This window comes from Rhinopithecus roxellana, chromosome 6 (genome assembly GCF_007565055.1).
Source record: "Rhinopithecus roxellana isolate Shanxi Qingling chromosome 6, ASM756505v1, whole genome shotgun sequence".
In the NCBI taxonomy this organism is placed as follows: domain Eukaryota; kingdom Metazoa; phylum Chordata; class Mammalia; order Primates; family Cercopithecidae; genus Rhinopithecus; species Rhinopithecus roxellana.
In genome coordinates, this window is record NC_044554.1 from 133092660 (window position 1) to 133119856 (window position 27197).

General features: G+C 42.4%; 1 protein-coding gene across 5 annotated transcripts in view; it reads left to right on the top strand.

Moving 5' to 3' along the window:
- OSBPL3 (oxysterol binding protein like 3) overlaps window positions 1-27197 on the top strand; it is a 183671-nt gene that overhangs the window by 146646 nt on the left and 9828 nt on the right. For all 5 annotated transcript variants that reach the window (XM_010375927.2, XM_030932420.1, XM_030932422.1 and 2 more), the window contains 6 exons: window positions 2154-2291; window positions 13106-13169; window positions 16684-16762; window positions 18155-18299; window positions 23363-23507; window positions 26347-26473. In XM_010375927.2, the coding sequence (XP_010374229.1) occupies window positions 2154-2291; window positions 13106-13169; window positions 16684-16762; window positions 18155-18299; window positions 23363-23507; window positions 26347-26473 (698 nt within the window). The remainder of the gene's footprint in view (window positions 1-2153; window positions 2292-13105; window positions 13170-16683; window positions 16763-18154; window positions 18300-23362; window positions 23508-26346; window positions 26474-27197) is intronic.

Below are 27197 nucleotides of genomic sequence, written 5' to 3' on the forward strand. Positions count from 1 at the left end.
TTTGAGGGCAAAATTTTCTTAAAGATGTTTCATCCTGTGGCAATTTAAGAGACCCTTAGGATATTCAGATGATTGATTGGTGTCATTGCCCTTGAGCAGAGGTTTGAGGAGAGGCTTCTCATCCCCAGCATAACCAGTAAGCAGGAGTCTTATCGCATGGGTTTTGTTTACTAACCTGCAGGTCTGCTTATGCCCCTGCCTGGACTCTCCCTCATGCTGCCAACCCGTAGGGAGAGTGCTTCCTTCCACCTCCCCTTCGGTCTCTCTTCCCCACAGCATCATGCATGGCACTAGGTTCTTTCATTGGTTATGTTCTATTTTACACGGTGCAGGTGACTAAGGGTTGATTCAGCATTCCAAACACGGTGTGGCTGTACTGTTTCACAGGTTACCAATGTGGAGAAGCAGGGAGAGGAACACACACCCAGGTTTCAAGAACACAGGCAGTCACAAGTAGGACTGACTTGAGTGTAGTTGATTTCTTCTTCTTTTTTTTTTTTTTTTTTTTTTTTTGAGACAGAGTCTCTCTCTGTCACCAGGCTGGAGTGCAGTGGCACAATCTCGGCTCACTGCAGCCTCTACCTCCCAGATTCAAGTAATTCTCCTACGTAAGCCTCCTGAGTAGCTGGGATTACAGGTGCGTGCCACCACATCCAGCTTATTTTTGTATCTTTAGTAGTGATGGGTTTCACCATATTGGTTAGGCTGATCTCGAACTCCTGACCTCGTGATCCACCCACCTTGGCCTCCCAAAGTGCTGGGATTATAGATGTGAGCGACCGTTCCTGGCCTTTTTTTTTTTTTTTTTTTTTTTTTTTTTTTTGAGACAGGGTCTTGCTCTGTCACCCAGGCTGGAGTGAGTGCAGTGGTGCAATCACGGCTCACTGTAGCCTCGACCTCCTGGGCTCAATCAGTCCTCCCACTTCTGCCTCCCAAGTAGCTGGGACCACAAGCATGTGCCACCACACCCAGCTGCGTCTGTTGTATTTTTTCTGTAGAGAAGAGGTTTCGCCATGTTGTCCAGGCTGGTCTTGAGCTCCTGGACTCAAGTGGATCTGCCTGCCTTGGTCTCCCAAAGTACTGGGATTACAGGCATGAGCCACTGCACCCAGCCAAATATAGCTGATTTTTATAAGCCATCCAGCTGCTCTAGAGAATTCTATAGCATGTGGTGGTGAGGTGGCCCCTATTATAGGCAACACCAAAAATTTAGCAGAAGGTTATAAAGGAAGATTATGTGACTAGTGAGCATTTATGAAAGGCACTCAGCTTTTCTTCAGTATAAGAAACTGCATGAAATGTGCTGGGAAGAAGAAATCTTGAGATTGTTACTACCCGACATTAGAAAGGAAAATTTGCCATCACTGCTTAGGTTTAACTGTTTTCACACACATGGAAAAAAAGACAAAGAAGGTAATGTGCCTCCCTGGTGCCCTGACGGGGAACCGCTGAAGATGCCAAGACCTCACAGTGAGGGCCGCCCAGAGAGTTTGTTCACTTCGTGTTCACGTAAAGTTTTTCTTCCTTCCTCTCTTTATTTTAATTTTTTTTTTTTTTTTTATGTTTCACTTTTCCTCCCAAAAGAGCAGAACTTTAAAGTCACTATATCCTGTGGCTTGTTTCCCAGGCTTAGGAAATGACTCAGATTTTCTTTGGTTAAAATGAATGTTTTGATTTCTATAATATCACATTTTGAATGGTTAAATTTATGATGCTGATTCCTGAGTTTTGGAGGGATGTTTTAACACTCCTTTTTTAATACTCTTTCCCCACTCCACCCCTAAAGCCTTAGCACCTTATCAAGATCCTCAGATACTGTCAGGCTTAAAAGTACTGGCCTCAGCTTAACAGTTTCCAGAAACAGTGTAGTCCAGTTTAGAAATGTCATCGTCTTGATAGCATCTCCCAACTTTTCGGCATCAAGATAAACGGACAGCTTGAAAACGTTGGATTAATTCGTTTGGGGGCCCAAATAAACATTATTTAAACGTACAATTTTAAACCTGTGTTGGTTTGGTTGTTTTTAAACAACCAAAGACAAATCTTTGGCTTTCTGAAAGAAAATCCTAGAGGTTTTATTTTGTTAAGTTCTTTGTGAACAATAAAGCTCTTGGTGACACAGAAGTGACAACGTTCTTTTCTCTTGTCCTTAGGTGTATGTGGCAGCCTTTGCCATATCAGCGTATGCATCTAGCTACTACCGAGCTGGGAGCAAGCCATTTAATCCGGTTCTTGGAGAAACATATGAATGTATTCGGGAGGACAAGGGCTTCCAGTTTTTTTCAGAACAGGTATATACACCCTTTTTTGCTTGTTGGGAGGGGTTGCTTATGTCTCCCATTCAATGTGCTTCTGAAATATTTATTTCCTACCTTTCGCTGGCTTCAAAGCAGCCGAGATAATTACAGTACTTTTCAACATAAAGGGAGGGATCGATTTCCCTTCCACTGAAGCCAAGCCACCACCCAGGGGCATAAAGGTACCACCAGTAATTCTGCACACTCGCTTGGCTACATGCATTGCCGGTGTCCTTTCTCTTTAAAATCGTTAGCACAAGGAATTTTGAAAGGATGAACATTGGCCCAACCTTCATTGTAGAGGTTTAACATTGCTCCCTAACACACTGACATCGTTATTCCAGAGCATGAATGCCCCCAGCAGAATGGGTAGCACCAGATAAATGTGTTATTCTCAATTTTGATTTGAGAGGAATCATTCATTGATGTATTTATTCATTCTAGTCAATAAATTATTTCTAGAACATATACCATGTGCCTGCCACTGTTCCAGGTGCTAGGATATCACAGTGGGGTGGGGGTGAGGGATCCGGACAGGAGTCCCTGCCCTCATATGATGGATGCACAACCTTGTACTCATGCAGCCTAAGGTTCCATCACACTCTTGCCATAGAAGTAGCATAGAGTAATACTCAGACATCAGACAGCCTAGGATCCATCCTATCTCATTTCTACCTCTTACTAGCATTATAACCCAGGGCAAGTTACATAGCTTCTCTGTGCTTTAGTTTGTTCTTGAGAGTGGAGATGATGACAGTTGTATGTACCTCACATGGTTTTGTGACGATTCAGCGAGACACTGTCTGCAAAGCGCTTGGAGCAGTGTCTGGGACATGAAGATACATGTTATATGAGTGTTTGCTGTCATTATTGATGCCAGCATGCATCAATAATTTGGGGTGGGAACATCTAAAATACTTGTCAATAGGGAATTATTTACCTAAAATAGAGTGTATACATATTGAAAATTTTTAAAAACCTTCTCTTACTAAGATACGCAGGAAGAAATTTTTTTAAAATTATAACAAATTTAAAAAATAAAATATACCCTCTCCCACCTTGTTAAGGTAGCAATCAAACATGTTCACTCTCTGTATATCCCTAAATCCCTAGGAACATTAAACATCATTGTTTCTATACATTTCTCACCTCCCAGTTCTTAGAGAACTGAGGAGAAAGGGGGGGGGGGTGGATTGCTAAAATATTCTTTTATCTTGCTGCTCTCTTTATCAATGGATTTGCACTACAGGGAGAGGAAGGGAAGCGTGGGTTGGCTGAGAGACTTATGATGATAGTGCTTATCTTAACTGTAAATGATAAGGAGTGTTCTCTGGAACTTGAAGGAAAATGAATATACAGTAACCCAAAGCACACTGTCAGTAGCTTGCCAGTTAGAAGCTAAAACAAGAAATTAAACATGGACTGATACTGGGGAAGTAGGGAGCTAAATCAGTAGTTAAAGGGGATAAGATAATCTGTGTGATTCAAAATTCATCTGGGTTATTTAAATACTGAACCTGAAATAGAATGAGAATAAATGAAAATATAATTTGGTTTCCATGGTATCATATGCACTCTTGTGAAAAAATAAAGGCCAAAAATAGCCTCAAACTACAGCAGACAATCAGGACAGGATGAATAGCTATAAGAAAAGAATAGTAACGTGAGCTGTGTAAAGTTGAGCTTCAGTCCTCTGAGCCCTGGTGGGACAGGGCCCAAAACAAGATCTGTTTGTATGTTTCCCATGGTGGCACAGTGGGGAGAAATCAGAGCTCCTGGGCACCTGTGCACAAAGACAGAAAGAGGGTTACATAACTTAGCATTTAGTTCCATGAAATAAGCAAGAAAGAGAAGTGGTTATTGTTAGTAGTTTAGGATGTGCTGGGTGTAGGATGTGCAGACCTGCCTGCTTCCAATCTTAACTCCACAGTTTGCTCCATGCGTGACCTTATGTAAGTTCCTTCAACTTTCTAAGCCTCCCCTTTTTTTTTTTTTAATCTATAAATTAGGAATGATAATGTTTGACTAATAGGTTGTAGTAAGGCTTAAATAAAATAATACACTGATGGAAATACTCAGTAAATGGCTACTGCTCTTACATTTACTGGGAACTTCTACGATGTCTTTTTTTTTTTTTTTTTTTGAGACAGAGTCTCACTTTGTCACCCAGGCAGGAGTACAATGGCACGATCTCAGCTTACTGCAACCTCTGCCTCCCAGTTCAAGTGATCCTCGCACCTCAGCCTCCCAAGTAGCTGGGACTACAGGCTTGTGCCACCACGCCCAGCTAAGTTTCGTGTTTTTAGTAGAGATGGTGTTTCACCATATTGGCCAGGCTGGTCGTAAACTGACTTCATGGGATCCGCCCGCCTTGGCCCACCAAAGTGCTGGGATTACAGTCTTGAGCCACCATACCTGGCCTACAATGCCTTTTATTATAAAGTATTAAGAATAGTAAGAGTGGCCGGGTGCAGTGGCTCACCCCTGTAATCCCAGCACTTTGGGAGGCCTAGGCGGGTGGATCACGAGGTCAGGAGATCAAGGTCCATACTGGCTAACACGGTGAAACCCCGTCTCTACTAAAAATACAAAAATTTAGCTGGGCGTGGTGGCAGGCGCCTGTAGTCCCAGCTACTCAGGAGTCTGAGGCAGGAGAATAGTGCGACCCTGGGAGGCGGAGCTTGCAGTGAGCTGAGATCACGCCACTGCACTCCAGCCTGGGCGACAGAGCAAGACCCCATCTCAAAAAAAAAAAAACAAACAAATAATAGTAAGAGTTTGGAAGGCTGAGGTAGGTGAATCACTTGAGGTCAGGAGTTCCAGACAAGCCTGGCTAACATGGTGAAACCCCATCTCTACTAAGAATCCAAAAAATTAGCCAGGTGTGGTGTCAGATGCCTATAATCCCAGTTACTCAGGAGGCTGAGGCAGGAGAATCACTTGAACCTGGGAGGCAGAGGATTCAGTGAGCTAAGATCGTACCACTGCACTCCAGCCTGGGCAACAGAGCAAGACTCCGTTTCAAAAAAAAGGGAAAAGAATAGTAAGAGGAGTGTTGACAAGGCAGAGAGGAGCCTGAGGAATGACTTGATGAAAGAAAACTAGAAGGGCATGTATCTGTAATATATACTTTCTTATGTTCAAATAAGGTATGCTATATCTCCACTTCTAGTACAAGTGGTTCGAAGGGGCCTTAATGTTGCTGGTGAGTCTCTGACAGAAGATGGCTATCAGGCAGCCAGGAGTTCTCACAGCTGGCTTCACCATGGTCATACCACCAGTCTTGATCATCATGGAGCTGCTTCATCTGTCTGGAATTTAGCCTGATGGCCACAGATAGTTGGTTATTTTAATATACCTAAGAATGGATGAGTATCTCAGGGATAAATTCACACTAAGCTTACAAGAGACTGATATATAAACTAGAATGCTACTATATGCATTTACTGTGAAAAATAGACCTGCTCTGGGGATCAGAAAGCATTGTCCAGTGTGACTAGGTATGATTTTCCCATAGGCAGATTACTTGGGAAGCCACTGAGAATCCTAAGTGAGTATACAGTGTGAAGATGCACCTATGTGATTCAGTACGCCAGGCAGCCCTCTGCCTTAGGAGTGGGAAGGGCGTAGGGTCGGAGCCTCCCTTTTCCTGGCCAGCAGGAGCCTATCAACTCAGTGCCCCTCTTTCCCTCTCCTGACCTTGTCTATTCTAATTTAACACGTCTGAAGAGAGTGCCAGAGCATTTATTCTGTTTCCTACTGGTAGCTGGTATGGCTCTTTCTGCCTCCAGCCCAGGAGACAGTCTACCTTGATGGAGGCAGCATGACTCTGCCCTTGTCCATTATGTGTCATTGATATACTTAAGCTCTCATGGCTTAGAGGTTTGTTTTCTTGCGCCTCTCTACAGTGAGTACAGGTTTCTGGATGACTAATATAATAAACTGGGCAAGCCCCCTGAATTAATATAGGGTGGAATTTTTTTCTAAGGAGATGTTGATGGAAATTATATCTCCAAGCTTAAGGACCTGGCAAGAAACAACTTGGCCTTTCTTCTGAGTTTCCTAGACAACAGTCTGATTTGGAAAGCGATGGCTGTCTCTCCCTCAAAGCCCCTCGATTTTGTTATCCTGTGGATTTGCTGGGTATGTGGATGTTCCAGGTGGTGAGCAGCCAGGCAAGTGGAAGTCATTGCTGCTTGAGAGTTTGACTCCGTTGAAACTTGCCTCTCTATTGTTTCTCATCTAAAAGACCCAAAACCACAATATCAAAATGACTCATGTGGTCAGAAACCAGAGAAAGCATTTCTTGTTAAAAATTTTTCTTATAACAAGTATTAGATGTGTAGAGTGTTCCGTGCATTCATGATCTTACTTGATCTCCAAAATAGCGCTCTGTGGAAGGTGAGGCAGGGATCAGTTACAGGCGAGGAAACCAAGGCCTAGAGGATTTGAGCTTCCCAGTGCCCCTCAGCAAATGCTAGATCTAACCCAGCCCCTCTGTTTCCATCCCTGCGTCCTTTTCCCCTCACCTTTTGTGGGGTCTCTTGTGTGGACTCAGTGACTGTGCTCAGAGCTACTGGAGTCTGCGGTGGATGTGAAAGCAGCCCTTTGTGTATGCTGTTCTTTCTTGCCATGAAGAGTCTCTCCAGACTCACATAGGACTTTGTTTTCAGCTCCCGTGGTAGACTGGGGTGTGGCCTTTGTGAAAGAGGAACGATCAGGAGTGAGTCATACACATTCCTCTCCTGGGTTCTGACCCTCTGGCTCGTCCACCTTCTCAGAGGTTTTCTTTGTGTCAAAAAATCCAATTCAACCTTGGCTTTCTACACAAACCCACAAAAGGAGGAATTCAGAGAGGAGGGACTTCCCTTCTTTCCTTATTGGTCAGGGACTGAGTATCCTCTGGCAGGTGATTCCCTGCTTGCTGAGTCCTCCTGCTGCCTGGCAGAGCTAACACACTGTTTTTGAGCTGCATCAAGGGAATAGATGGGTCAGAAAACTTATTTCAGCTGGCTGCGTTCCTTTTTTCAGACCTTTGGGAAACGGTTTGGTGTTGAAAGGATATGCAATTAAGCTATAGTCTAAAAAGTAGCTTTTCCTAATTACATGAAACTTTAGTTGTCCAGATCATTGTTCATTTTAACCATTTACCCACCCACCTGCATACCCTTGAGAGTGTCAGAAAAGCTGAGTGCAGTTATTAAAAGTTACTAAAATATAAGAGATTGAAATGAAGATATTTTCCTTTGCTCTACAGGCTCAGCTTTTCTTCCTTTTCTGTTATTTATTGGAAGACTCTGAGTCCATACATTCTTGGACAGACTTATACTTGCCACACCCATCACTTCCTCCTTGCACACTCATGTAATCTCTCTGAATAGTCCTTGTATCTACCAGTAAGCAGTTATTTATTACCTATTAAATAAGTAAATACCATCTTAAAGACACTGTCAAAGGGTAAATTCAAACCATTCAAATAAAACCAGCAATAAATCAAAGATGAGACAAAAAAAACCATTGCTTTGTGGTTTTCTACATTTCTAGGGCAAGTCAGCACTTAATGTGTTTTTGTTTTTTAATTTTTTGCTAGAAGCCATGTGTTTATGAGATAAGTGATTCACTCTGAACGTGGGAGAAGGGAAAATAATTGACATCTGCATTCTCCCCAGAATCAGGTCAGAATTCTTGGCATCATCCTTAATAGCTCTTTCTCTAATAACTCACATCCTCTCATCAGCAAATCCTGGGGTCTTCCTTCAGAAGCCTGCCTTCTGCAGCCAGCCATTTTCACTCTGTCGCCCATTTGGTGCTGGTCACCTAACTCAGGCCACTAAAATCAGTGACTGGGATTATTGCAGTTGGACTCACTACTGATCTCCTGTTTCCAGAGCCAGTTAATTCCTTATCCAGCAGCCAGAGTGACTGCTTAAAACAGAAGCAGCAGCTGCTCTAAACCCTCCACCAACTTCCCAAGTCACTTGGAATAAAATCCAAAGTCCTGGCCATGATCCACAACGCCCTCAAAAATCTCACCCTCAGACACTTCTCCTACTTTCCCCGCCTGGTCATTTAGCTCTGCCACACTGACTTTGCTGCTTCTGCTTCGTACCAAGCATTTTCCAGCCATTGGCCTTGGCTGTGTCCTCTACCTGGGATGTGCTTCTCTCAGATACCTGTGTGGTTAACTTCCGAACTTCTCTCAGCCCCACAGGTTTCCATTATTAGAGTCCTGCCCCACCACCCTGTCTAACCAGCCCTCCTACTCACTGTCCCCACATCCCCATGCCCTGCTTTATTTTCCTCAACACACATTACTACTGACAAATTATGTGCTTCTTATGTGTCGTTTGTCTTACCCACTTCCATACTAAAATACAACTTCCATCAGGGTAAGAATTTTTGTTTCTTTAGCTTATCATTGTACCCTTGGTGACTAGGACAGTGCCTGACACATCGGAGGCAATCAGTAAGTGCTTGATGAGTGACCTGGAAAGAATGGCCACTTGGTCCCCCTCTCTGGATGACCTCTTCACCTGGCACTTGCCCTCTTTTTCATTATTGCCCTGTATTGCTGCAGGGAAGTCAGGACCTGGGAGTACTGGATAGTTATGCCTTGGAGCGGTTGCAGGGGAGAACTGATGGTATTGAAGGGCTACTTTTCTAAATCTGAAAAATAAAAGCTTACAAAGTACAAAAATACTGAAAATACATCCTTTCCCTATCTGCTTCTCCCTTGACCTCTTATATAAAGTGCATTCAAAGCATAAATTAAAAATGATTAGGTCAAGGTAAAGAAAGGCCTCAGATATATAAATAAATTATAAATTACCAGAATTCTTAACTGCCAGGGGAACTATATTGGGGCTTGTAGAAAGAAAGATAGATACATGTGTTATCATATGAATACTTGCATAATAAAAACCATGTGTAGTAATTCCTTGAATGCTTGGACATCCTTACCAATCAAGAATTGCTCTTCTTTGATTGGAAAGGAAGTGATAGGGAAGAATGCTTAAAAAAAAAATGTCTAAATTGGGTTTATTCAATAGGCTAACAGACAGCTTCTCTTCCAGGGCTGGGTCAATTCAGACAAATGCATCTACTGCCTTTTTTTGCCTGAGTTAAAATGGAAGGAGAATACAGACTCAACCAAAATCCTACAATAACAAAGACAGATTAGATTCTGCTCATTATTCTCTACTCTAATAGATTTTAGAAGGATTGCCATCAACAAAGATTAGTGATTAAGTGTGAATTACCTTTTTCCATGGGCGTTGAAATTAAAGCCTTTGTATAATATTTTCAAGTTGGCCAGCATCCGCTGCCACCTTTGATGCTAAGATTCGAAGAAGATATTAACATCAGATGTTAGAATCAGAGCATTTTGAAGCCAAGAGGGATCCTCACACCTCATTTTACAAAGAAATATGCGAGACTCAGGTTGGAAAGGTCAAATTCAAAAGGTTTTTTCTCTAAATGTCCATGAGAAGGAACCTTAATGATGTGTCCTGGCTTTGGGGAGGGACACGAGCCCTGGATCTGGAAGAGGATGACGTAGGTTTGGAGTGCTACCTTTATCACTCATTAATGGTGTGGCACTGGGGAAGCTCTTTGCTGGACAGAACCCCTATTTCCTAATTTATAAAATCAGGCTAATGAAGATAGTAAGAACCAAGTGAAAATACACTCATTAAAAAAAAAGCAAAACATAGTCTCTGCCTCATCCACATCAGCATACGATCCTGGACAGTTTGTATGTGTTCTCTTTTAGTTGGCCAAATCAGTGGAATCAGCCTTATTTCACAGATGAGGTGACAGAGGCTGAGGGGATTGGAAAGCTGTGAAGGTCAAACAGCCAGCAGATGATGTTGCAGTCAGGGCTCAGGTCCGTGGAACGACAAAAACCTTTCCCTCATTCCCGGACACTAGTGCAGCACATGGCAGATGCTCCACAAATAGGAGGAAATATACAAAATAATAATAATAATAATAAGCTATCAATGTAAATCTCCCCAGAAAGCTTCGTAAAACTCTTAAAAGCAATGTGGGCCAAATAAACCATTCCCAAAGGCCTGTGTAAGCCATAAAGAAATAAGCAAAGTTACTGATATTTGAAGGTTGAGACTTAATTCAGAAAATGTGTTGAATCCATCTAAACTTAATCTGCTAAACATTCATTCATTAACACAATAGTTTAAAAAAATCAAGCTTGTGTTTTTATGAGATGTGTGTATACAGTAGGGGTTCTTTTATAGTTCATATGGATAGTGTATTTATCCCTATTTTATGGTGTTTAAAATTATTACAAAAGAGGTGTGTGGTTTTTCTATACTGTGTTTGGCTTTGATGTTTACATTCGGCCATACCTGTAAAGATGCCAAATTCTTCATCAAAGCTGTAGTACTCCTCTCCCACATTGCTACATTGTTTTTGTGGGATGAATATAATCTACTTCATAATAATCCACTTTAAAATATGTCTCCATTATGGGGGAGAGGAACATTTCATAGCTGTCCTTCCACTCCGTAGTGGGTCATGCCAGGTGGGGTGGAGAAGTGGGGAGTGGGGATTGTCTTGAGCTGATTTATGGTTGTTTTTAATTATTATTATTATTATTATAGATAGGGTCTCACTATGTTGCCCAGGCTGGTCTTGAATTCCTGGACCCTGGGCTCAAGGGATCCTTCTGCCTCAGCCTCCCAAGTAGCTTACAGGGCTGTGCCACTGCACCCTGATTTTGTTTTATATGGTCCCATGGTTTCAAAGCTAACTCCACTGTTTTCATTGAGAGACAGCTAGTGAAGAAAAGGAGAAGAATATAGCATTTTTTGATATAAAGTATCTCCAAGTGGTAGGATTTTTTTAAAAAAGACAACTGGATATGGTGGCTCACACCTGTAATCCCAGCACTTTGGGAGGCTGAGGTGGGAAGATCACTTGAAGCCAGGAGTTCCAGACCTATCTGGGCAACATAGCATGACCCCATCCCTACAAAAAGTGAAAAAATTAGCCAGGCATGGTGGCACAAACCTTTAGTGCCAGCAACTTGAGAGGCTGAGACAGGAGGATCACTTGAGCCCTGGAGGGCGAGGCTGTAGTGGGCTGATTGTGCCACTGCACTCCAGCCTGGGTGGCAGAGTGAGACCCTGTCTCAAGAAAAAAGACAACATCAAAGGAAATATCAGGGAGTTACATTATGGGATTAGGTTTCTAAGTCAGTGCTTGAAGTGAAAATTGCCCTTGAAAATCCCACAGGCACAGAAGGGCTCACGTTGTTAGGAGGCACATGGGAACTAAGACAAACCAAAGAGCCGCAAATTTGAGTCTCCTGCTTTGTAGTGCAAGTGGCGTTTATGTTCATTGAGGAATCTGAAAGATACCTACATGATTTACATCTTTGTCTCTACCTTTCTTTGGCCCGCACAGCTGTAATCCCATGAGTCACATGTGGGTATGGTGTGTGTGACCGCATCCTCCCAGCCCTGCGGTCCTCCAGCTGGAGGCCTGGCACACAGAAGTAGTTTTCAAACCATGTTCCTCAGCCGAGGGTCCCAGGAAGGTGAACAGCTGTGGATTTGTTACCCACTGCCCTCCCTTCCTCCCCACCTGTTTTCTCAAGCAAGGGCTCAGTATTCTGGGTTCTTGATAAGATGGGTTTGAAAACCGTGCAGCTGCTCAAAACATTTTTTTTTCCTTTTTTTGCAAAGTTTGAAAACCAGTGAGGTAAACCAAAACCGCTTGGTCTTTCCTTTGTCTCTTCCCTGACTATCGGTGTGACTTGGGAAATGTTACTTAATCTTTCTGGTTTCAGTCTCTTTGTTTATAAAATGCAGGCTTTGAGCTAGATACTCTCAATGTAAGACACCTCTGCTAGGAATCAACTACATCAGAGAACTTTCTGGAAACAACCCTGGCAGCATTACTGTGGTTTCACCAGTACTGAATTAGAATAACAGCATGTACACCTCTCAACATTCCCTGAGTGCAACTGAGATAATGAGGAAATAGAGGGAGGAGCCATTTTCTCTTCAGCCTCTTCATTACTGAATAAAATGAGTAATGACTCCTTGCCAAAAAGCAGTCTCTGCTCCAGGGAGTTCTCTTTTCTGGAATGAGATTACTTACTTGCTCAAGATAGTTTTTATCTTGACAAAAAAATAAATAAAATGTTCTTAACAGTTGACTAACATTTCCTCAACAATTGTGTGTTTCCCCCCTCTCCTTTTTTTTTTAATAGAAACATTCTTTTTTAAAAAATTACCTTGCATTGGTCTTCTTGTAGGTGATTTGAAAAGAGGCTGGCCTTTTATTATGCAGAGTTTTCAAGAGTTAAATTGGCTGAGCCCGAGGAAGAGCATTTAGGTTGCTTGTTAGAATACTTGTTACTTGATATCTTAATTAAAACATCTGCAGCTACTTTCAGAATAGCTGACAGAGATGTTGACACATTGGTAGCCAATGTTAGATTATATGTTATGGATGAGCAATCCTCACATGTCCCTGTTTTTATTTTTATGTCTTTCAAAATGCACCTCTGTCCTCATCACTCGCCACCTGGCCGCCCTCCCACGGAGGCTTCTGGAGGCTTCCATTCAAGGGCCTTGCCCTCACCCTTGACCAGCCTGAGCAAGTGGGAGCTGACTGTATCAGGAGCGCCCTCTTGAGGACAGACTTGTTGAGGGAAACTAAAGAAGTTTTTCCTTCAGTTCAGCACTGCACAGTGTTACATCTCAGTGCAGTGAAGAAAGACTGGATTTCATGAGACGCAAAAGTTCATTTTTTGTTTTTCTGTCCTTTGTTTCCATCAGGTCAGCCACCATCCGCCTATCTCTGCATGTCATGCTGAGTCTAGAAATTTTGTTTTCTGGCAAGGTAATGTGCTAATACATTTTACTTCCATCATATTGTGTAATATGTTATCTATTTACTTTATCCAAGAATTGCTATCAATTCTTACTGAGATCAAAAGTGGTCCCTGGATTTGGGCCTGGTTGGAAGGATCTACGTCACCTGTTCTTGCCGCTCATCTCTCACTTACCTTATCTGAGCCTCCTCCATTTATTTCTGTAACTTTATCTTATTTAAAAATCATTTGAAATGCCTCACATATTTCAAGAGACACTAAATATTTACAGTTGTTTATCAGAGTATAGACAGCAGAGGGGTTTTCTGCTTTTGTCAGACTTAAATTTTATTTCTGAGATCATGTTTTACATTGCTTACTTCTTTTCATTTTTGAGATGATTGTTCCTAAAATTTTGTTCAGTTTATCTTTTGAGTTGGGGGTGGGTGGGTCAGTCTTCTGAGGAATGAATAAGGCTATAGCTATTTCCTAGATGGATTAATTTTGTTAACCTCTCAATTTATTAAAAAAAAGTGCACTGGAGAAGGAAAATGTAAGCATCCTAAGTTTTTAAGACAGTAAGCACATATACATTTTTAAAATATTTTTCTCTGCTACCACTGATATCACATGTTGCCTTTACACACACACACACACACACACACGCACACACGCAGTCTATTAAACTTTAAAAGTACAAAACAGTATACTGTAACCCCCTTCCCCAGCCACTCAGTTTCTCTCTCTGGAGGCAATCAGTATTTCCAGCTTAAAGTGACAAGTACCATGGTTTTCTTTCTTCACCTTTGCTATTAAAGTTTCAGATTGAAACTGCTCTCTCACCAAAACCCTCTGGAAATATTCTCATAAGGTTCCTAGCCTCCTAACTGGTAAATCTCACTCATGCTATAAGCACCTCTTCTTTGTTGTTTCAAAAGTTGGATTTTTTTTTTTTTTTTTTTTTTTTGAGATGGAATCTCGGTCTGTTGCCAGGCTGGAATGCAGTGGCGTGATCTCGGCTCACTGCAACCTCTGTCTCCCATGTTCAATAATTCTCCTGCCTCAGCCTCCCAAGTAGCTGGGACTACAGGCATGAGCCACCATGCCCAGCTAATTTTTGTATTTTTAGTAGAGATGGGGTTTCACCATGCTGGCTAGGATGGTCTTGATCTCTTGACCTTGTGATATGTCTGCCTCGGTCTCCCAAAGTGCTGACATTATAGGCGTGAGCCACCTCGCCCAGCCAAAAGTTGGATTTTTTTTTTTTTTTTTTTTTTAATGAGAGGGGTCTTCTCAAAGTAGTTCTGTGTGCTTCCTACATTACGTCCTTCCCTTTCCTGAGCATCCTTCTCGTAGGCCATCCTTCCCCATCAGCCTTTTCCTGAGCAATCCACCTATTTCCATGGGCCTAGGATTCCCAAATCTTGGTTTGTAACCCAGCCCGACATTTCTCTGCCTTTTATGTAGGTTATGTAAACCATTTCCATTTGTTGTGATTGTAGATGTAGCTGGGCTTAAATCTGCCCTCATGATGTTTCTTTTCTGTTTGTCACATCTGTTCTTTGTTCTCCTTTTCCTCTTTCTCTGCCTTTTGGATTGAATAATTTCTATCATTCTCTTTCATCTCCCCTGTTAGCTTATTAGCTATACTTACCCATTTTGTTTCTTGTTAAAGTTGTTACTTTAGGATTTATGTTATATATTTTTAATATCATCAAATAATATTATGCCAGTTTCACCTATAGTGAGATTTACAGAAGTATACTTCCATTTTCCCCTCCCAACCTCTCTACCATTTTTGACATACATCTTACTTCTGCATACCATAAATCATGTAGTACATTGTTACTACTTTTGTTTTAAACAGCCAGCTATCTTTTTTTTTCTCTTAGTAACAATTTTATGAACATACAACTTATATACCATATCATTCACCCGTGTAAAGTGTACAGTTCAATGGTTTTTATTCACAGAATTGTGAATTTTATAAACTGTGCAGTTATCAGCACAGTTAATTTTAGAACATTCTCATCACTCCAGAAAGAATCCTCTTTAGCAAATATTACCCTGCCCCTTTTCTCTCAACATTCCCCAGCCTATAAATGTGCCTGTTTGGGGCATTTTATATAAATACGATTATACAATATGAGGCCCACTGGGCTCGCTGGTCCCAGCCCCACCTCCACCTCTCTCACCTGGACCCCAGCCAGGGCTCCCCACTGTCCCCTCTGCTCCCACCCTGTGGTCTGTCTATCTTCAGTGCAGCAGCCAGATGGGATCCTCTTGCTGTTCTTTTTCTATTCCCTGGCTTCTCTGTTGGTACCACCATTCACGCAAGTTAGAAAAATCTGACATTGTTCATAAATTCTTTTTCAGTCTGCATCTAATTTGTCACCTAGTTGTGCCTGTTTCTTCTTCTTTAGTATTTCTGGGCTCACTCGCTTCCCCATGTCTGTTGTCTTGGTTCCCTTCATCCCCATTTGTTATCCCCTGGGCAACTGCAGAAGCCCCTTAACTTGTCGCCTTGCTTCTCCTCTCTCCTACTCCTGTTCCATTCTCCGTATGGCTTCCAATTGCCTTTGCAAGGTCCATGTCTAATCACATCAGTGGCCTGATTGTTTCCACTCATCGCACACAAACCAGACTCTTAGCCAGGCTTGGAGAGCCCATTGTTCTTCGTTTTCAGTTTTTTTTGTTTGTTTGTTTGTTTTTTGAGACAGAATCTCACTCCGTCACCCAGGCTGGAGTGCAATGGCACAGTCTTGGCTCACTGCAACCTCCACCCTGGGTTCTTGCCTCAGCCTCCCGAGCAGCTGGGACTATAGGCACCCACCACAATGCCCAACTAATTTTTGTATTTTTAGTAGAGAAGGGGTTTTACCATGTTGGCCATGCTGGTCTCAAACTCCTGACCTCAAGTGGTCCACCTGCCTCTGCCTCCCAAAGTGCTGGGATTACAGGCATGAGCCACTGCACCTGGTTTTGTTCTCAACCTTTCTACTCTTCTCTAGATAAGACAGTCTGAGACCTGTAGGATAGAACCATACTATGTGACTATGTTTTCCTATACTTCTGTCCCCTTGGACAAGCTATTTAGCCTTAAATTGCTTTTTCTCTGCCCAGTGAACTCCTGCTTTTTCCTCAAAGCCCCATTTAGATGGCCCTTTCTGACAAGCCTCTTCTGATGCTTTCTCCAAGCATGTTCGTCACTCCTTCTTCTCAGGTTTCATTTTACCTTATAACACACTTAGTTATAACCTGGGCCTCTCTGTGTGCTAACTACTTGTTTTCACTTCTGTCTGCCTTTCGTGCTGTTAATGCATTCATGGAAAGGACTTTATCTTATCATTTCAGTTTCCCTGATTCTGCTCCAGGGGCCCAAAGGGTTGGTACTTATATTTTATGAAAAGTTATCCTATATAATAATTGACTTGATTGTGAAGAGGTTGTACTATATAGTGATTGATCATTTATCTAGCCTAGGAACTATTTAATCTACCTGACTCTCCTGCTAAAAATGTAATATTTGGTATTTCATTTCAGATGTGAGATGGAAAAACAAATTCTGGGGCAAATCCATGGAAATCGTTCCAATTGGCACAACCCATGTGACTCTGCCAGCGTAAGTTCTTCTTCTATGGTTAAGGAACTTTATGGAATTTAGGGCCAAGATTTTGCTTTGGGAGCCGGATGCCCACCCCCCCGCCTGTTGCATTGAGTGTGTGTTTTTTCTTGTAATCTGTCTGACAGTAGGTTTAAATGTTCCTCCTTTTGGCAAGCTCACTTTTAAAAAATGTTTCTCCCTCAAATGGAAATGCCTCCTGCAGACCAGAGTTCCCCGAATAGATGCTTATTAAAAACTCATTTCCACTTCCTAGCAAGATTAAGAATGGTGGTTTTGGCTGGGCACCGTGGCTCACATCTGTAATCCCCGCACTTTGGGAGGCCAAGGTGGGCGGATTGCTTAAGTCCAGGAGTTTGAGACCAGTATGGGTAACATGACAAGACCCTGTCTCTAGAAAAACTACAAAAATTAGCCAGGCATAGTGGTGGCATGCACCTGTATTCCCATCTACTCAGGAGGCTGAGGTGGGAGGATCCCTTGAGCCTGGGGAGGTTCAGGCTACAGTGAGCTGTGATCATGCCACTACACTCCAGCCAGGGTGACACCCTATCTCAAATTTAAAAAAAAAAAAAAAAAGTGTTTTTCCTTTATTGTGCTGCTTTGCTATCAAAATCCCTTTTAAGAAAGGCATGGCCTTGATCTGATAGGGGTGATTGATACTTATTTATTAAGCAAGATGCTTCTGAGCAGGGACTCTGGAACTGGACTGCCGAGATTCACCTGCTCACTCTGGCACTTACTGACAGCGAATCGCTGGACAGTGTACTTCACCTTTCTCATCACCAGTTTCCCCGTCTAGAAAGAGAGAATAATAAACCACCTACTTCCTAGGGCTGTTGTGAAGATTAAACCAATAATATACATAAAACACCTAAAATAGTACTTAGCACACTGCATATGTTTTGTAAGTATCTGGTCATATTATTAATACCATTTTCCTCATAATTATTGAATTCCATAAGTAATATCTGAATACTTTCTCATCATAAAGGATGCAGGCAATATATGTTCAGCAAGTTGTATAAAATCTTCATCCCTTCCTCAAGCTTTCCTTTCCTAGTTCAGCAGCCTTGGACAAGCCCCTCTGGCTGTGAACTGCCTCCTCTGTCAAAGGAGGGAGTGGGCTGTTCCAAGAGACCACCAGCTTCTAGTGAAGCCTCTGGTAGCTTCCAGAGTGCAGAGTCTGAATGCTGTCATTCTCTGTGGCATGCACGCCTCCTTGGAGAGTGGAGGCTCCTAGAACATCTAGCGTGGCGTGGACACTCAGCCAGTGTTGCTTCTGTGAATAAAGGGATGAGTAATGACTTATTTTATAAAAGAGCAGAGTTTGTTTGCATTTGCTGCTGGCTCTTCTGGAAATTGGTACTTCTACTTTTTCCTTCTTTTTAGTTTTGGGGATCATTTTGAGTGGAACAAAGTGACCTCTTGCATCCATAACATCTTAAGCGGGCAGAGGTGGATTGAGCACTATGGAGAGATTGTCATCAAGAATCTGAATGATGATTCCTGCTACTGCAAAGTGAATTTTATAAAGGTAACTCCAGTGACTCTCTGAACTCTGTCCCTGGAAAGGCTGTGGCAGAACCAGGGCCCCAGAGCACAGGGCATTTGAGAGATTTTTCACCTTCACCTTTATGCCAGCAGGCAAGCAATGCTGGAACTCCCTGGTCCCAGCTGCACCTCTGTCACCTAGACCAGGGCAATGGCCCCTCCTGGGGGCCACTAGGGTCTGTCCTCAGTACAGCAGCCAGAGAGACCCTTTTAAAACATAAATCACCATGCTGCAGTGTGGATACACCTTGACAGCATTATGTTGAGTGAAATAAGTCAGCCCCAAAAGGACGAATATTACATGATTCCACTTCTGCAAGATCGCCAGAGGAATCCAGTTCACAGAGAAAGAAAGCAGAATGGTGGTCACCCGGGGCTGCAGGGGGGAGGAAGGGGGAATTAGTGTTGAATGGGTATAGAACTTCAGTTTGGGAAGATGAAATCAAGTTCTAGAAATAGATAGTGGTGATGGTTGCACAGCATTCTGAATGTATTTAATGCCACTGAATTGTACCCTTAGAAATGGTTCAAATGGTCTATGTTACATTAGGTATGGTTTACCACAGGCTCTTTTTAAAAAAAAATCTCATGCTGTATCATTCCTTTGAGCAAAATCCCCCAACAGCTCCCATCTTTCTCAGAGTTGAAGCCTGCATCCTTATGGTGACCCGCCAGGCCCTGCACAGGCTACACTCCCCATCCCCACCCTTTCACACACATACTTGAACACTTGCAGATACACACACCACCTCGTTCCCCTCCAACCTGAACTTCTCTTTTTCCTCCCTCTTTTTTCCCCACTGTCCTCTGGCCACACCGGCCTTCTTTCTCTTTCTTCATTTCCTTCTGCTTGGGCAGCTGTCCCCAGATCTTTCCATCACTAGCCCTAGCCCCATCCTGTTATTCGCTGCCTATCCTGTCCCATTTTCTTCAGAGTGCTTGTCACCATCTGAAGTCAGCCTGCTTATCGTTGCTGTGTGTGTTTATTTTCTGCTCTCCATACCCTCCTCATCATCCTTGACTCCAGAAGAGCAAAACCTAGTCTGTCTTGCTCACTTCTGTAGTCCTGATACCTGAAATGGTATCTGGCACACATGAGAGACTCATAAACATTCAGAGAAGAAATGGAAAGATTGGCCAGAGGCAAAAAGTATGGAGTCTCTTTATCATTTTAACAGCCTTGCTGGGCAACCCTCCCTGCTTTCTCTCCCTCCTAGATTCCTTCATGCTCTTAAAAATTGTATGTAGTTAAAATAGCTTTAAAACATGATCCTCCTCAAGGAATATTTGCATTTAACAAAGATGGAAATAATAAGCAGAGAGTTGAGGTTTTACTGTGGAACTTCATGTAATGCCTCTCTGCACCACCTGTAACCTATAGGGAATACTTAGGAAGAGGTGGATTGGGGTCTTTATTATAACCTCAAACTGGTTTATAGACCAACATAAAGCCCATAATGACCTTACATGTGGGACAAAATAAAAATGACCCTACCTTGAAAGCTTTGTCTGAGCTCTCTGCAAACAGAAACAAAAGGAAGCCTGAAGCAGGGATATATTACCTGTGTCCCACGTGAAAGCCACATTGCTCTCAACGTTTTCTCCAAGGAAACATGCTCCACTCCCGTATCTACCACCTACCTGGTTCTCATCCACTTACATGCAGAAAATGGGTTTTATAGTCATTAGAGATGAACACTGGGCATGTCTGGTATTGAAAGAGATGCTGCAAGCAGATGCCACACTCGCCTGTGGAAGGTGACAGTGTCCCTTGGTGGCTTCCAGCAAATTCTCAGCACTGGATTTGTTGGCGTATATCTCTAAGGGAAAATCTGACACCTGATTCAGAATAAAATTAAGAGCCCTGGTGCCATGGCTCACACCTGTAATCCCAGCACTTTGGGAGGCTGAAGCAGGAGGCTCACTTGAGGCCTGAAATTGAGACCAGTCTGGGCAAAATGACAAGACCCTATCTCTATAAAGAAATTTAAAAATTAACCAGACAGGGTGGCATGCACCTGTAGTCCCAGCTGCTGGAGAGGCTGAGGCAGAAGGAGCACTTGAGCTCAGAAATTTGAGACTGCAGTGAGCTATGACTTTACCACTGCACTCTACCCCGGGGAACATAGTAAGACCCTGTCTTATCAAAAAATAAATAAACAAACTTAAGATCATTTTGCTTTTCCCTCATTCTTACATGGCTGGATAACTTAACTTTAAATTTCTAATTCAACTCTGAGACACTTCCGTGCGCCACTATTTTTACCGCAGCCTTGAAATGCAGAAGCTGAACGACCGGAATCTGACCTGAAAATGCCATTCAACATTATTGGTTTCCAAATATGGATTCTGTTTAAGCTGAAAATAGTACTAGGGTTTTTTGATTTGTGGAGAAATGCCTTTGCCGTTCTTTCATAGAAACTTTTAGGGCAGCCAGGTAATTTGGGGAAAAAAAAAAAAAAAAAATCAACTCTAGGGCGCTAGAGCTCCCTCTGCTGGCTGCAGTGTGGAACTGTATAAAATCCACTGGACTGGGCTGGCCTGAGCTGAGCTGAACTGAGCAGAATAGAGTGCAAGGTTGCCTCTCACCAATACATAGTGAGAATACCCACGCTACTCGCTTGATGTATAGAAACTGAATCTTTTCTTTTCTTGTTTTTGTTCTTTTTTTGTTTCGTTTTGATATGGAGTCTCATTCTCACCCAGTCTGAAGTGCAGTGGTGCAGTCTGAGCTCACAGCAACCTCCACCTCCCGGATTCAAGTGATTCTTGTGCCTCAGCCTCCCAAGTAGCTGGGATTACAGGCACCCACTACCACAGCCGGCTAATTTTTGTATTTTTAGTAGAGATGGGGTTTCACCATGTTGGATAGGCTGGTCTCAAACTCCTGACCTCAAGTGATCCACCCACTTCGGCCTCCCAAACTGCTGGGATTACCGGCATGAGGCACTGAACCCAGCCGAGAACTGAGCCTTCTTTTACATTGTATGTAGCAAAGGAAGTAATGCAAATGTATCTTACACAAATATTAGTTGAGTTACAAACTGCAGATCGTTAACCATTCATTTTTATTAAATAACTAAAGGTATGAGTTTTTTAAAGCCAAAGTCCAAGCATAAAAACAAATACATAGACCAGTGGAACAAATAGAGAACTCAGAAATAAATCCATGCATTTATAATTAATTGGTTTTTGACCAAGATGCCAGGAACTCACACTGGGTAAAGGACAGTCTCTTCAATAAATGGTGCTGGAAAACCTGAATATCCACATGCTGAAGAATGAAATTAGGACTGTATACTGTATACAAAAATCAACTGAAAAGGACTAAAGACTTACAGTAAGACCTGAAACTGTAGAACTACTAAAACAAAAACAAAAGGGGAAAAGCTTCATGACGTTGGTCAGGGCAGGTACTATTTTTGGATATGACCCCAAAAGCACAACAGCAGCAAACGTAGACAAATGGGATTACATCAAACTAAACAGCAAAGGAAACAATCAATACAGTAAAGAAACAACCTATAGAACAGGAGAAAATATTTGTAAACTATACATCCCCTAAGAAGTTGATATAAAAAATGTATAGAGAGCTCAACAGCAAGAAAACAATCTGATTTAAAAATGGACAAAGGACCTGAAGAGACGTTTCTCAAAAGAAGACATGTAAGTAGCCAATAGATATATGAGGAAAAAATGATGAACATCAGTAATCATCAGGGAAATGCAAACTAAAACCACAGTGAGATATCATCTCATATCTGTTAGAATGGCTATTATCAAAAAGATGAAAAATAACATGTTCAGGAGGATATGGAGAAGAGGAAACCCACACCATTCATGGAAATGTAAATTAGCACAGCTATTATGGAAAACAGAATGGAAGTTCCTAAAAAAAAATTAGAAATGGAATTACCCTATGATCTAGCAATCCCACTACTGGGTGTATATCCATAGGAAATGAAATCAGTATATGAAAGAGATATCTGCATTTCCATGTTCATTGCAGCAATATTCATAATGGCCAAGATAGGGAAACAGCCTAAGTGTCCAACAATGGATGAATGGAGAAAGAAAATATGGTACATATAACATACAACAGTGAAATACTGTTCAGCCTTTAAAAAGAAGGAAACTCTGTCATTTATGACAACATAGATGAACCTGGAGGGTAAGTGAAATAAGCCAGACACAGATGCCACATAATCTTACTTATATTTGGAATCTAAAAGAGTCAGTCTCATAGAAGCAGAGGGTAGAATGATGGTTGACATGGGTTTGCCAGGGACAGAGGGGAGGATTGAGAAATGTTGGTCAAAGGATTCAAAATTTCAGACGGGAAGAATTAGTTCAAGAAATCTGTTGTACAACATGATCACTATAGTTAATAACAATGTGTTGTATACTTGAAAATTGCTGAGAGAGTTTTTGTTTTTGTTTTCGTTTTGTTTTTTTTTTTTTTTTTTTTTTTTGAGATGGAGCTTCACTCTTGTTGCCCAGGCTGGAGTACAATGGCGCGATCTCGGCTCACCACAACCTCCACCTCCTGGGTTCAAATGATTCTCCTGCCTCAGCCTCCCAAGTAGCTGGGATTACAGGCATGTGCTACCACACCCAGCTAATTTTGTATTTTTAGTAGAGATGGAGTTTCTCCATGTTGGTCAGGCTGGTCTCGAACTCCCGACCTCAGGTGATCCACCTGCCTCGGCCTCCAAAGTGCTGGGATTACAGGCGTGAGCCACTGTACCCGGCCACTGAGAGAGTTAAGTGTTATCATAAGTAAGTATGTAAGGTAATACATATGTTAATCAGCTTGATTTAGCCATTCCACAAGGTATGCATGTTTCAAGACACTATGTTGTACATGATAAATACATAAATTTTTAATTTGTTGGTTAAAAAAACAGAACCCAGAGCTAGCAAACTAATATGTAGTATGGAACCACTCTTACAGTTCTTTCTCTAGCTTTTCCTTTTTTCTTTCTTTAATATCTGTAATAAGCTGATGCTAAAGGACTAAGCCAACAACTCTCATTTGAATCCTAGGCAAAATACTGGAGCACTAATGCCCATGAGATTGAAGGCACAGTGTTTGACAGGAGTGGAAATGCAGTTCATCGGCTGTTTGGGAAATGGCATGAAAGCATCTACTGCGGTGGCTCCTCCTCTTCTGCTTGTGTATGGAGAGCAAGTGAGTATCTGGGTTTGTGGACCCCAGGCTACGAGGGGGTGGGTGAGTGGGCATGGCAAAAGAAACTACAGAGGACAGGAGCGGTGTCTGTTCAGCATCTCCAGCCTCTTCTGCTTTGAACTAGGTTAGAGGTGTTGGCCCTCTTCCTTCATCCAGTCTTCACCTACTTGTCATGCTTACTGATAGCAACACCTCTGTTGGGCTGCTGGGTCCCGGGTTCTTAACCCCAGAACAAGCATTGCTAATCCACGGGCATTCTCTGAGGGAATCTTGCAGTCCGCATGTGTGACTATACTGGGTACTATGAAAGAATATCAGTGAGATGCAAGAAGGCATTCTACAGCAAGGACAAAGAGGAAAAGCAGTGACCCAGGAGACCTACAAAAGTTAGCTATCCCCAGGCTGACCTAACCCCAGAAGCCATCCTTATCACTCCTGTGATTCCAGAGGGTGCTGAGCTCTTAGAGCAGATACGGGCAGAAGAGCTAGGGAACCCCAGCTTTCATCAGCATGTCCCCACCACACTTTAACATCTTATTCGATCTTCTAAGTCCAAAAATTATGTTGTTTCCAAGTCACAGCCATATTGTAAACCATTGTTTGTTAGGATGCTTTAGGTTGGTAAAAAAACAAACAAAACCATTTGACTGGTGGCTTAAACTGTTAGGCTATGTGCTATTACGTAACAGTAAGTGAGGCGGTGGGTGGCCCCAGGGTTGTTACATAAGGCAACTTACCTGTGTCAAGGGCACACGGATCAGTGAGGATACATTCTGCCACTCCCAGTGTACTGTGGTGTTTCCCCTAATGGATGCAAAATGGTTGTTACCATTCAATGTCATACCCCTGCATGACAGTGTACCAAGCATGTATTGAGAGGACAGAAGAGTTTTTCTCCCTTGTGCCTCTCTTTTCTCAGGAACATTTTCTAAGATTCCCCAGCAAATAGGACTTTACATCATGTCAGCCTGCAGTGGGTTCAGACCCATCCATGAACCAGTCATGGGCAACAGGGTAGGCAAGAGAGATTTAGATGTCTTGGAGTAATCCCCAGTAAGGGAATAATGCCATTTGAACAGAATCAGTATTCTGTTAGCAAGCAAGAAAGAGAAATGATGGTCAAGTAGGCAGCCAGCAGTGGCTCTTTCGATGGGTAGCTGCCACATCTCCCACCGTTGCAGAGGTTGCCATGAAGTTAGAATGAACTGGCACCAGTGGAAGCCTTCCTAGCTTCAGAGGCACACATGAGATTTTGCAAATGGCACAATCTGTCTCCTTTGCTTAAAGTATGCATCACAGATGAGAACTACCATCCTGTCTCAATGTTAAAGTACCACCTTGATAAAGCGACACTGTTTAAATTTTTGTTACTGTCATTATTCCTTGACTTTATGTCTCTCTAATGGCAATGAGCATCTCTGGCCCATCTTTAAGAAAAAGCACTATCTTTACTCCCTGGTTACTGGGTTGCTGACCAAGACACCACAGGAAACTTTGCTACTATTTTTATGCTTAGGATACACAGAGAATTAGACTAGTTACAAAGAGGACTTCTGAAGATTCAAAAAATTGGTCCCGGTTAGGCATGGTGGGTCACGCCTATAATCCCAGCACTGTGGGAAGCCAAGGCGGCAGATTGCTTAAGGCCTTGAGTTCGTGACCGCTCTGGACAACATGGCGAAATCTCATCTCTACTAAAAATACAAAGATTAGCCAGGCATGGTGGTGTGCATCTACTGTAGTCCCAGCTACTTGGGAGGGTGAGGCATGAGAATCACTGAAACCCTGGAAGTAGAGGTTGCAGTGAGCCGAGATCCTGTCACTGTACTCCAACCTGGGTGGACTGAGACCCTTTAATTTAAAAGAAAAGGTCTGCATAAGAGTTCTTGGAAAGCATTTCTCTTGTTATGTGTGAAGAGCTTAGACTATAAGTAGATCTTAGTAGTCTACATTGGATTTATACAATATATAAATTTGGGTATGTTTAGCTTGAAAAGCTGGAATTCCAGTTAGGGCAATGCACCTAATGGTTTAAAGATGTAAGATTGGGGGGATGGGGGGGCAGGAATGGAAGAAAAGAATAACACTTATTAACCACTTGCTATGTGTTCAGCACTGTTCTAGGTACTAAACAGAGTTTCAGTAGAATTTGACATCACTTAAAAACAGATTCTCTAGAGTGAGAATCAGGAAAAATGGACCCAGAGCTTATATTAGTATGTTTATTTATTATTTTTATTTTATTTTTGAGACAGAGTTTCTCTCTTGTCACCCAGGCTGGAATGCAGTGGTGTAATCTTGGCTCACTGCAACCTCTGCCTCCCAGGTTCAAGTGATTCTCTTGCCTCAGCCTCCCAAGTAGCTGGAATTACAGGTACCCGCCACCATGCCTGGCTGAGTTTTGTATTTTTAGTAGAGACAGTGTTTTGCCATGTTGGCCAGGCTGGTCTCAAACTCCTGACCTCAGGTGATCGGTCTGCCTTGGCCTCCCAAACTGCTGTGATTATAGGCCTGAGCCACCACGCCCAGCCTAACATGTTTATTTTAAAATCAAATTATTTTCATAGCTTAAGCACTACAGAAACTTCACAGCATTGTATAAATTTGCCTTCTGAACACACTTAGGAGGCTACATCCCTTTAGACAGAAGAAAAATTATAGAAAAGAAAATGTATAGAGAAATGTTCAGCGCCTGTTCATTAGTCAGAATATTTTAACAGAGGTGGAAGGGAGCTGAGAGAGAAAATTTGTAACGAGGCTGAGATGAAAAAGGTGAAGGAATTAAAATGTAACATAAGCGACATGCAAGTTAGGGGTGAATGATTTATTTTCTTCTTAGATCCCATGCCGAAAGGCTATGAGCAATACTATGGCTTCACACAGTTTGCGCTGGAATTAAATGAAATGGATCTATCATCAAAGTCTTTATTACCACCTACTGACACGCGATTTAGGCCAGACCAGAGGTAAGGATTTTTTTAAAGATTTTTCTCTCCGGAGATGTAAAACGCCTTACAAAAAGTCTTATTAGCAATCCTCGGGCCACCAGAGGCACCTGAGAAAGGTGGAAAATGTCATCAGGAGTTGAGAGGTGGGGACGCTTTAAACAATTGTGTCACGGAGGAGCTGGGGCCTAACTCGAATCCATGTGTGGCATGACCTTTGTTATCCGTAAAGCCCCATTTCCATTGAAATGCCAAAAAAAGGTGTTTATTTTGAAGAGTTTGACTGCATGCAATCATAAAGAACTTAGTGTGTATTTGAAAGGGTGGAAACATCCAGCTCCCCGAGCCCTCAGATTTAAATGATTTTGGTGCACTGAGATCTAACTACTGATTTCTAGGTTGCTACTCACAGGGTGTGTGATATATGGTAGATCTTTTCATCTTTCCCAGCCTCAGTTTCCTACTCTGTAAAATGGAAATAATAATGTCTCCCCTAAGGTCTTTCTAATTAAGACTGAAAATCTAGAAGCCCAAGGAAAGAAAAGATTGTTACATTTGGCTTTAATAAAAACAAACACCACTTTGGGATGCCAAAGCGGGTGGATCACTAGAAGTCAGGAGTTTGAGACCAGCCTGGCCAATATGATGAATCTCCGTCTCTACTAAAAGTACAAAAATTAGCCAGGCGCGGTGGCACGTGCTTGTAGTCCCAACTACTTGGGAGGCTGAGGCACGAGAATTGCTT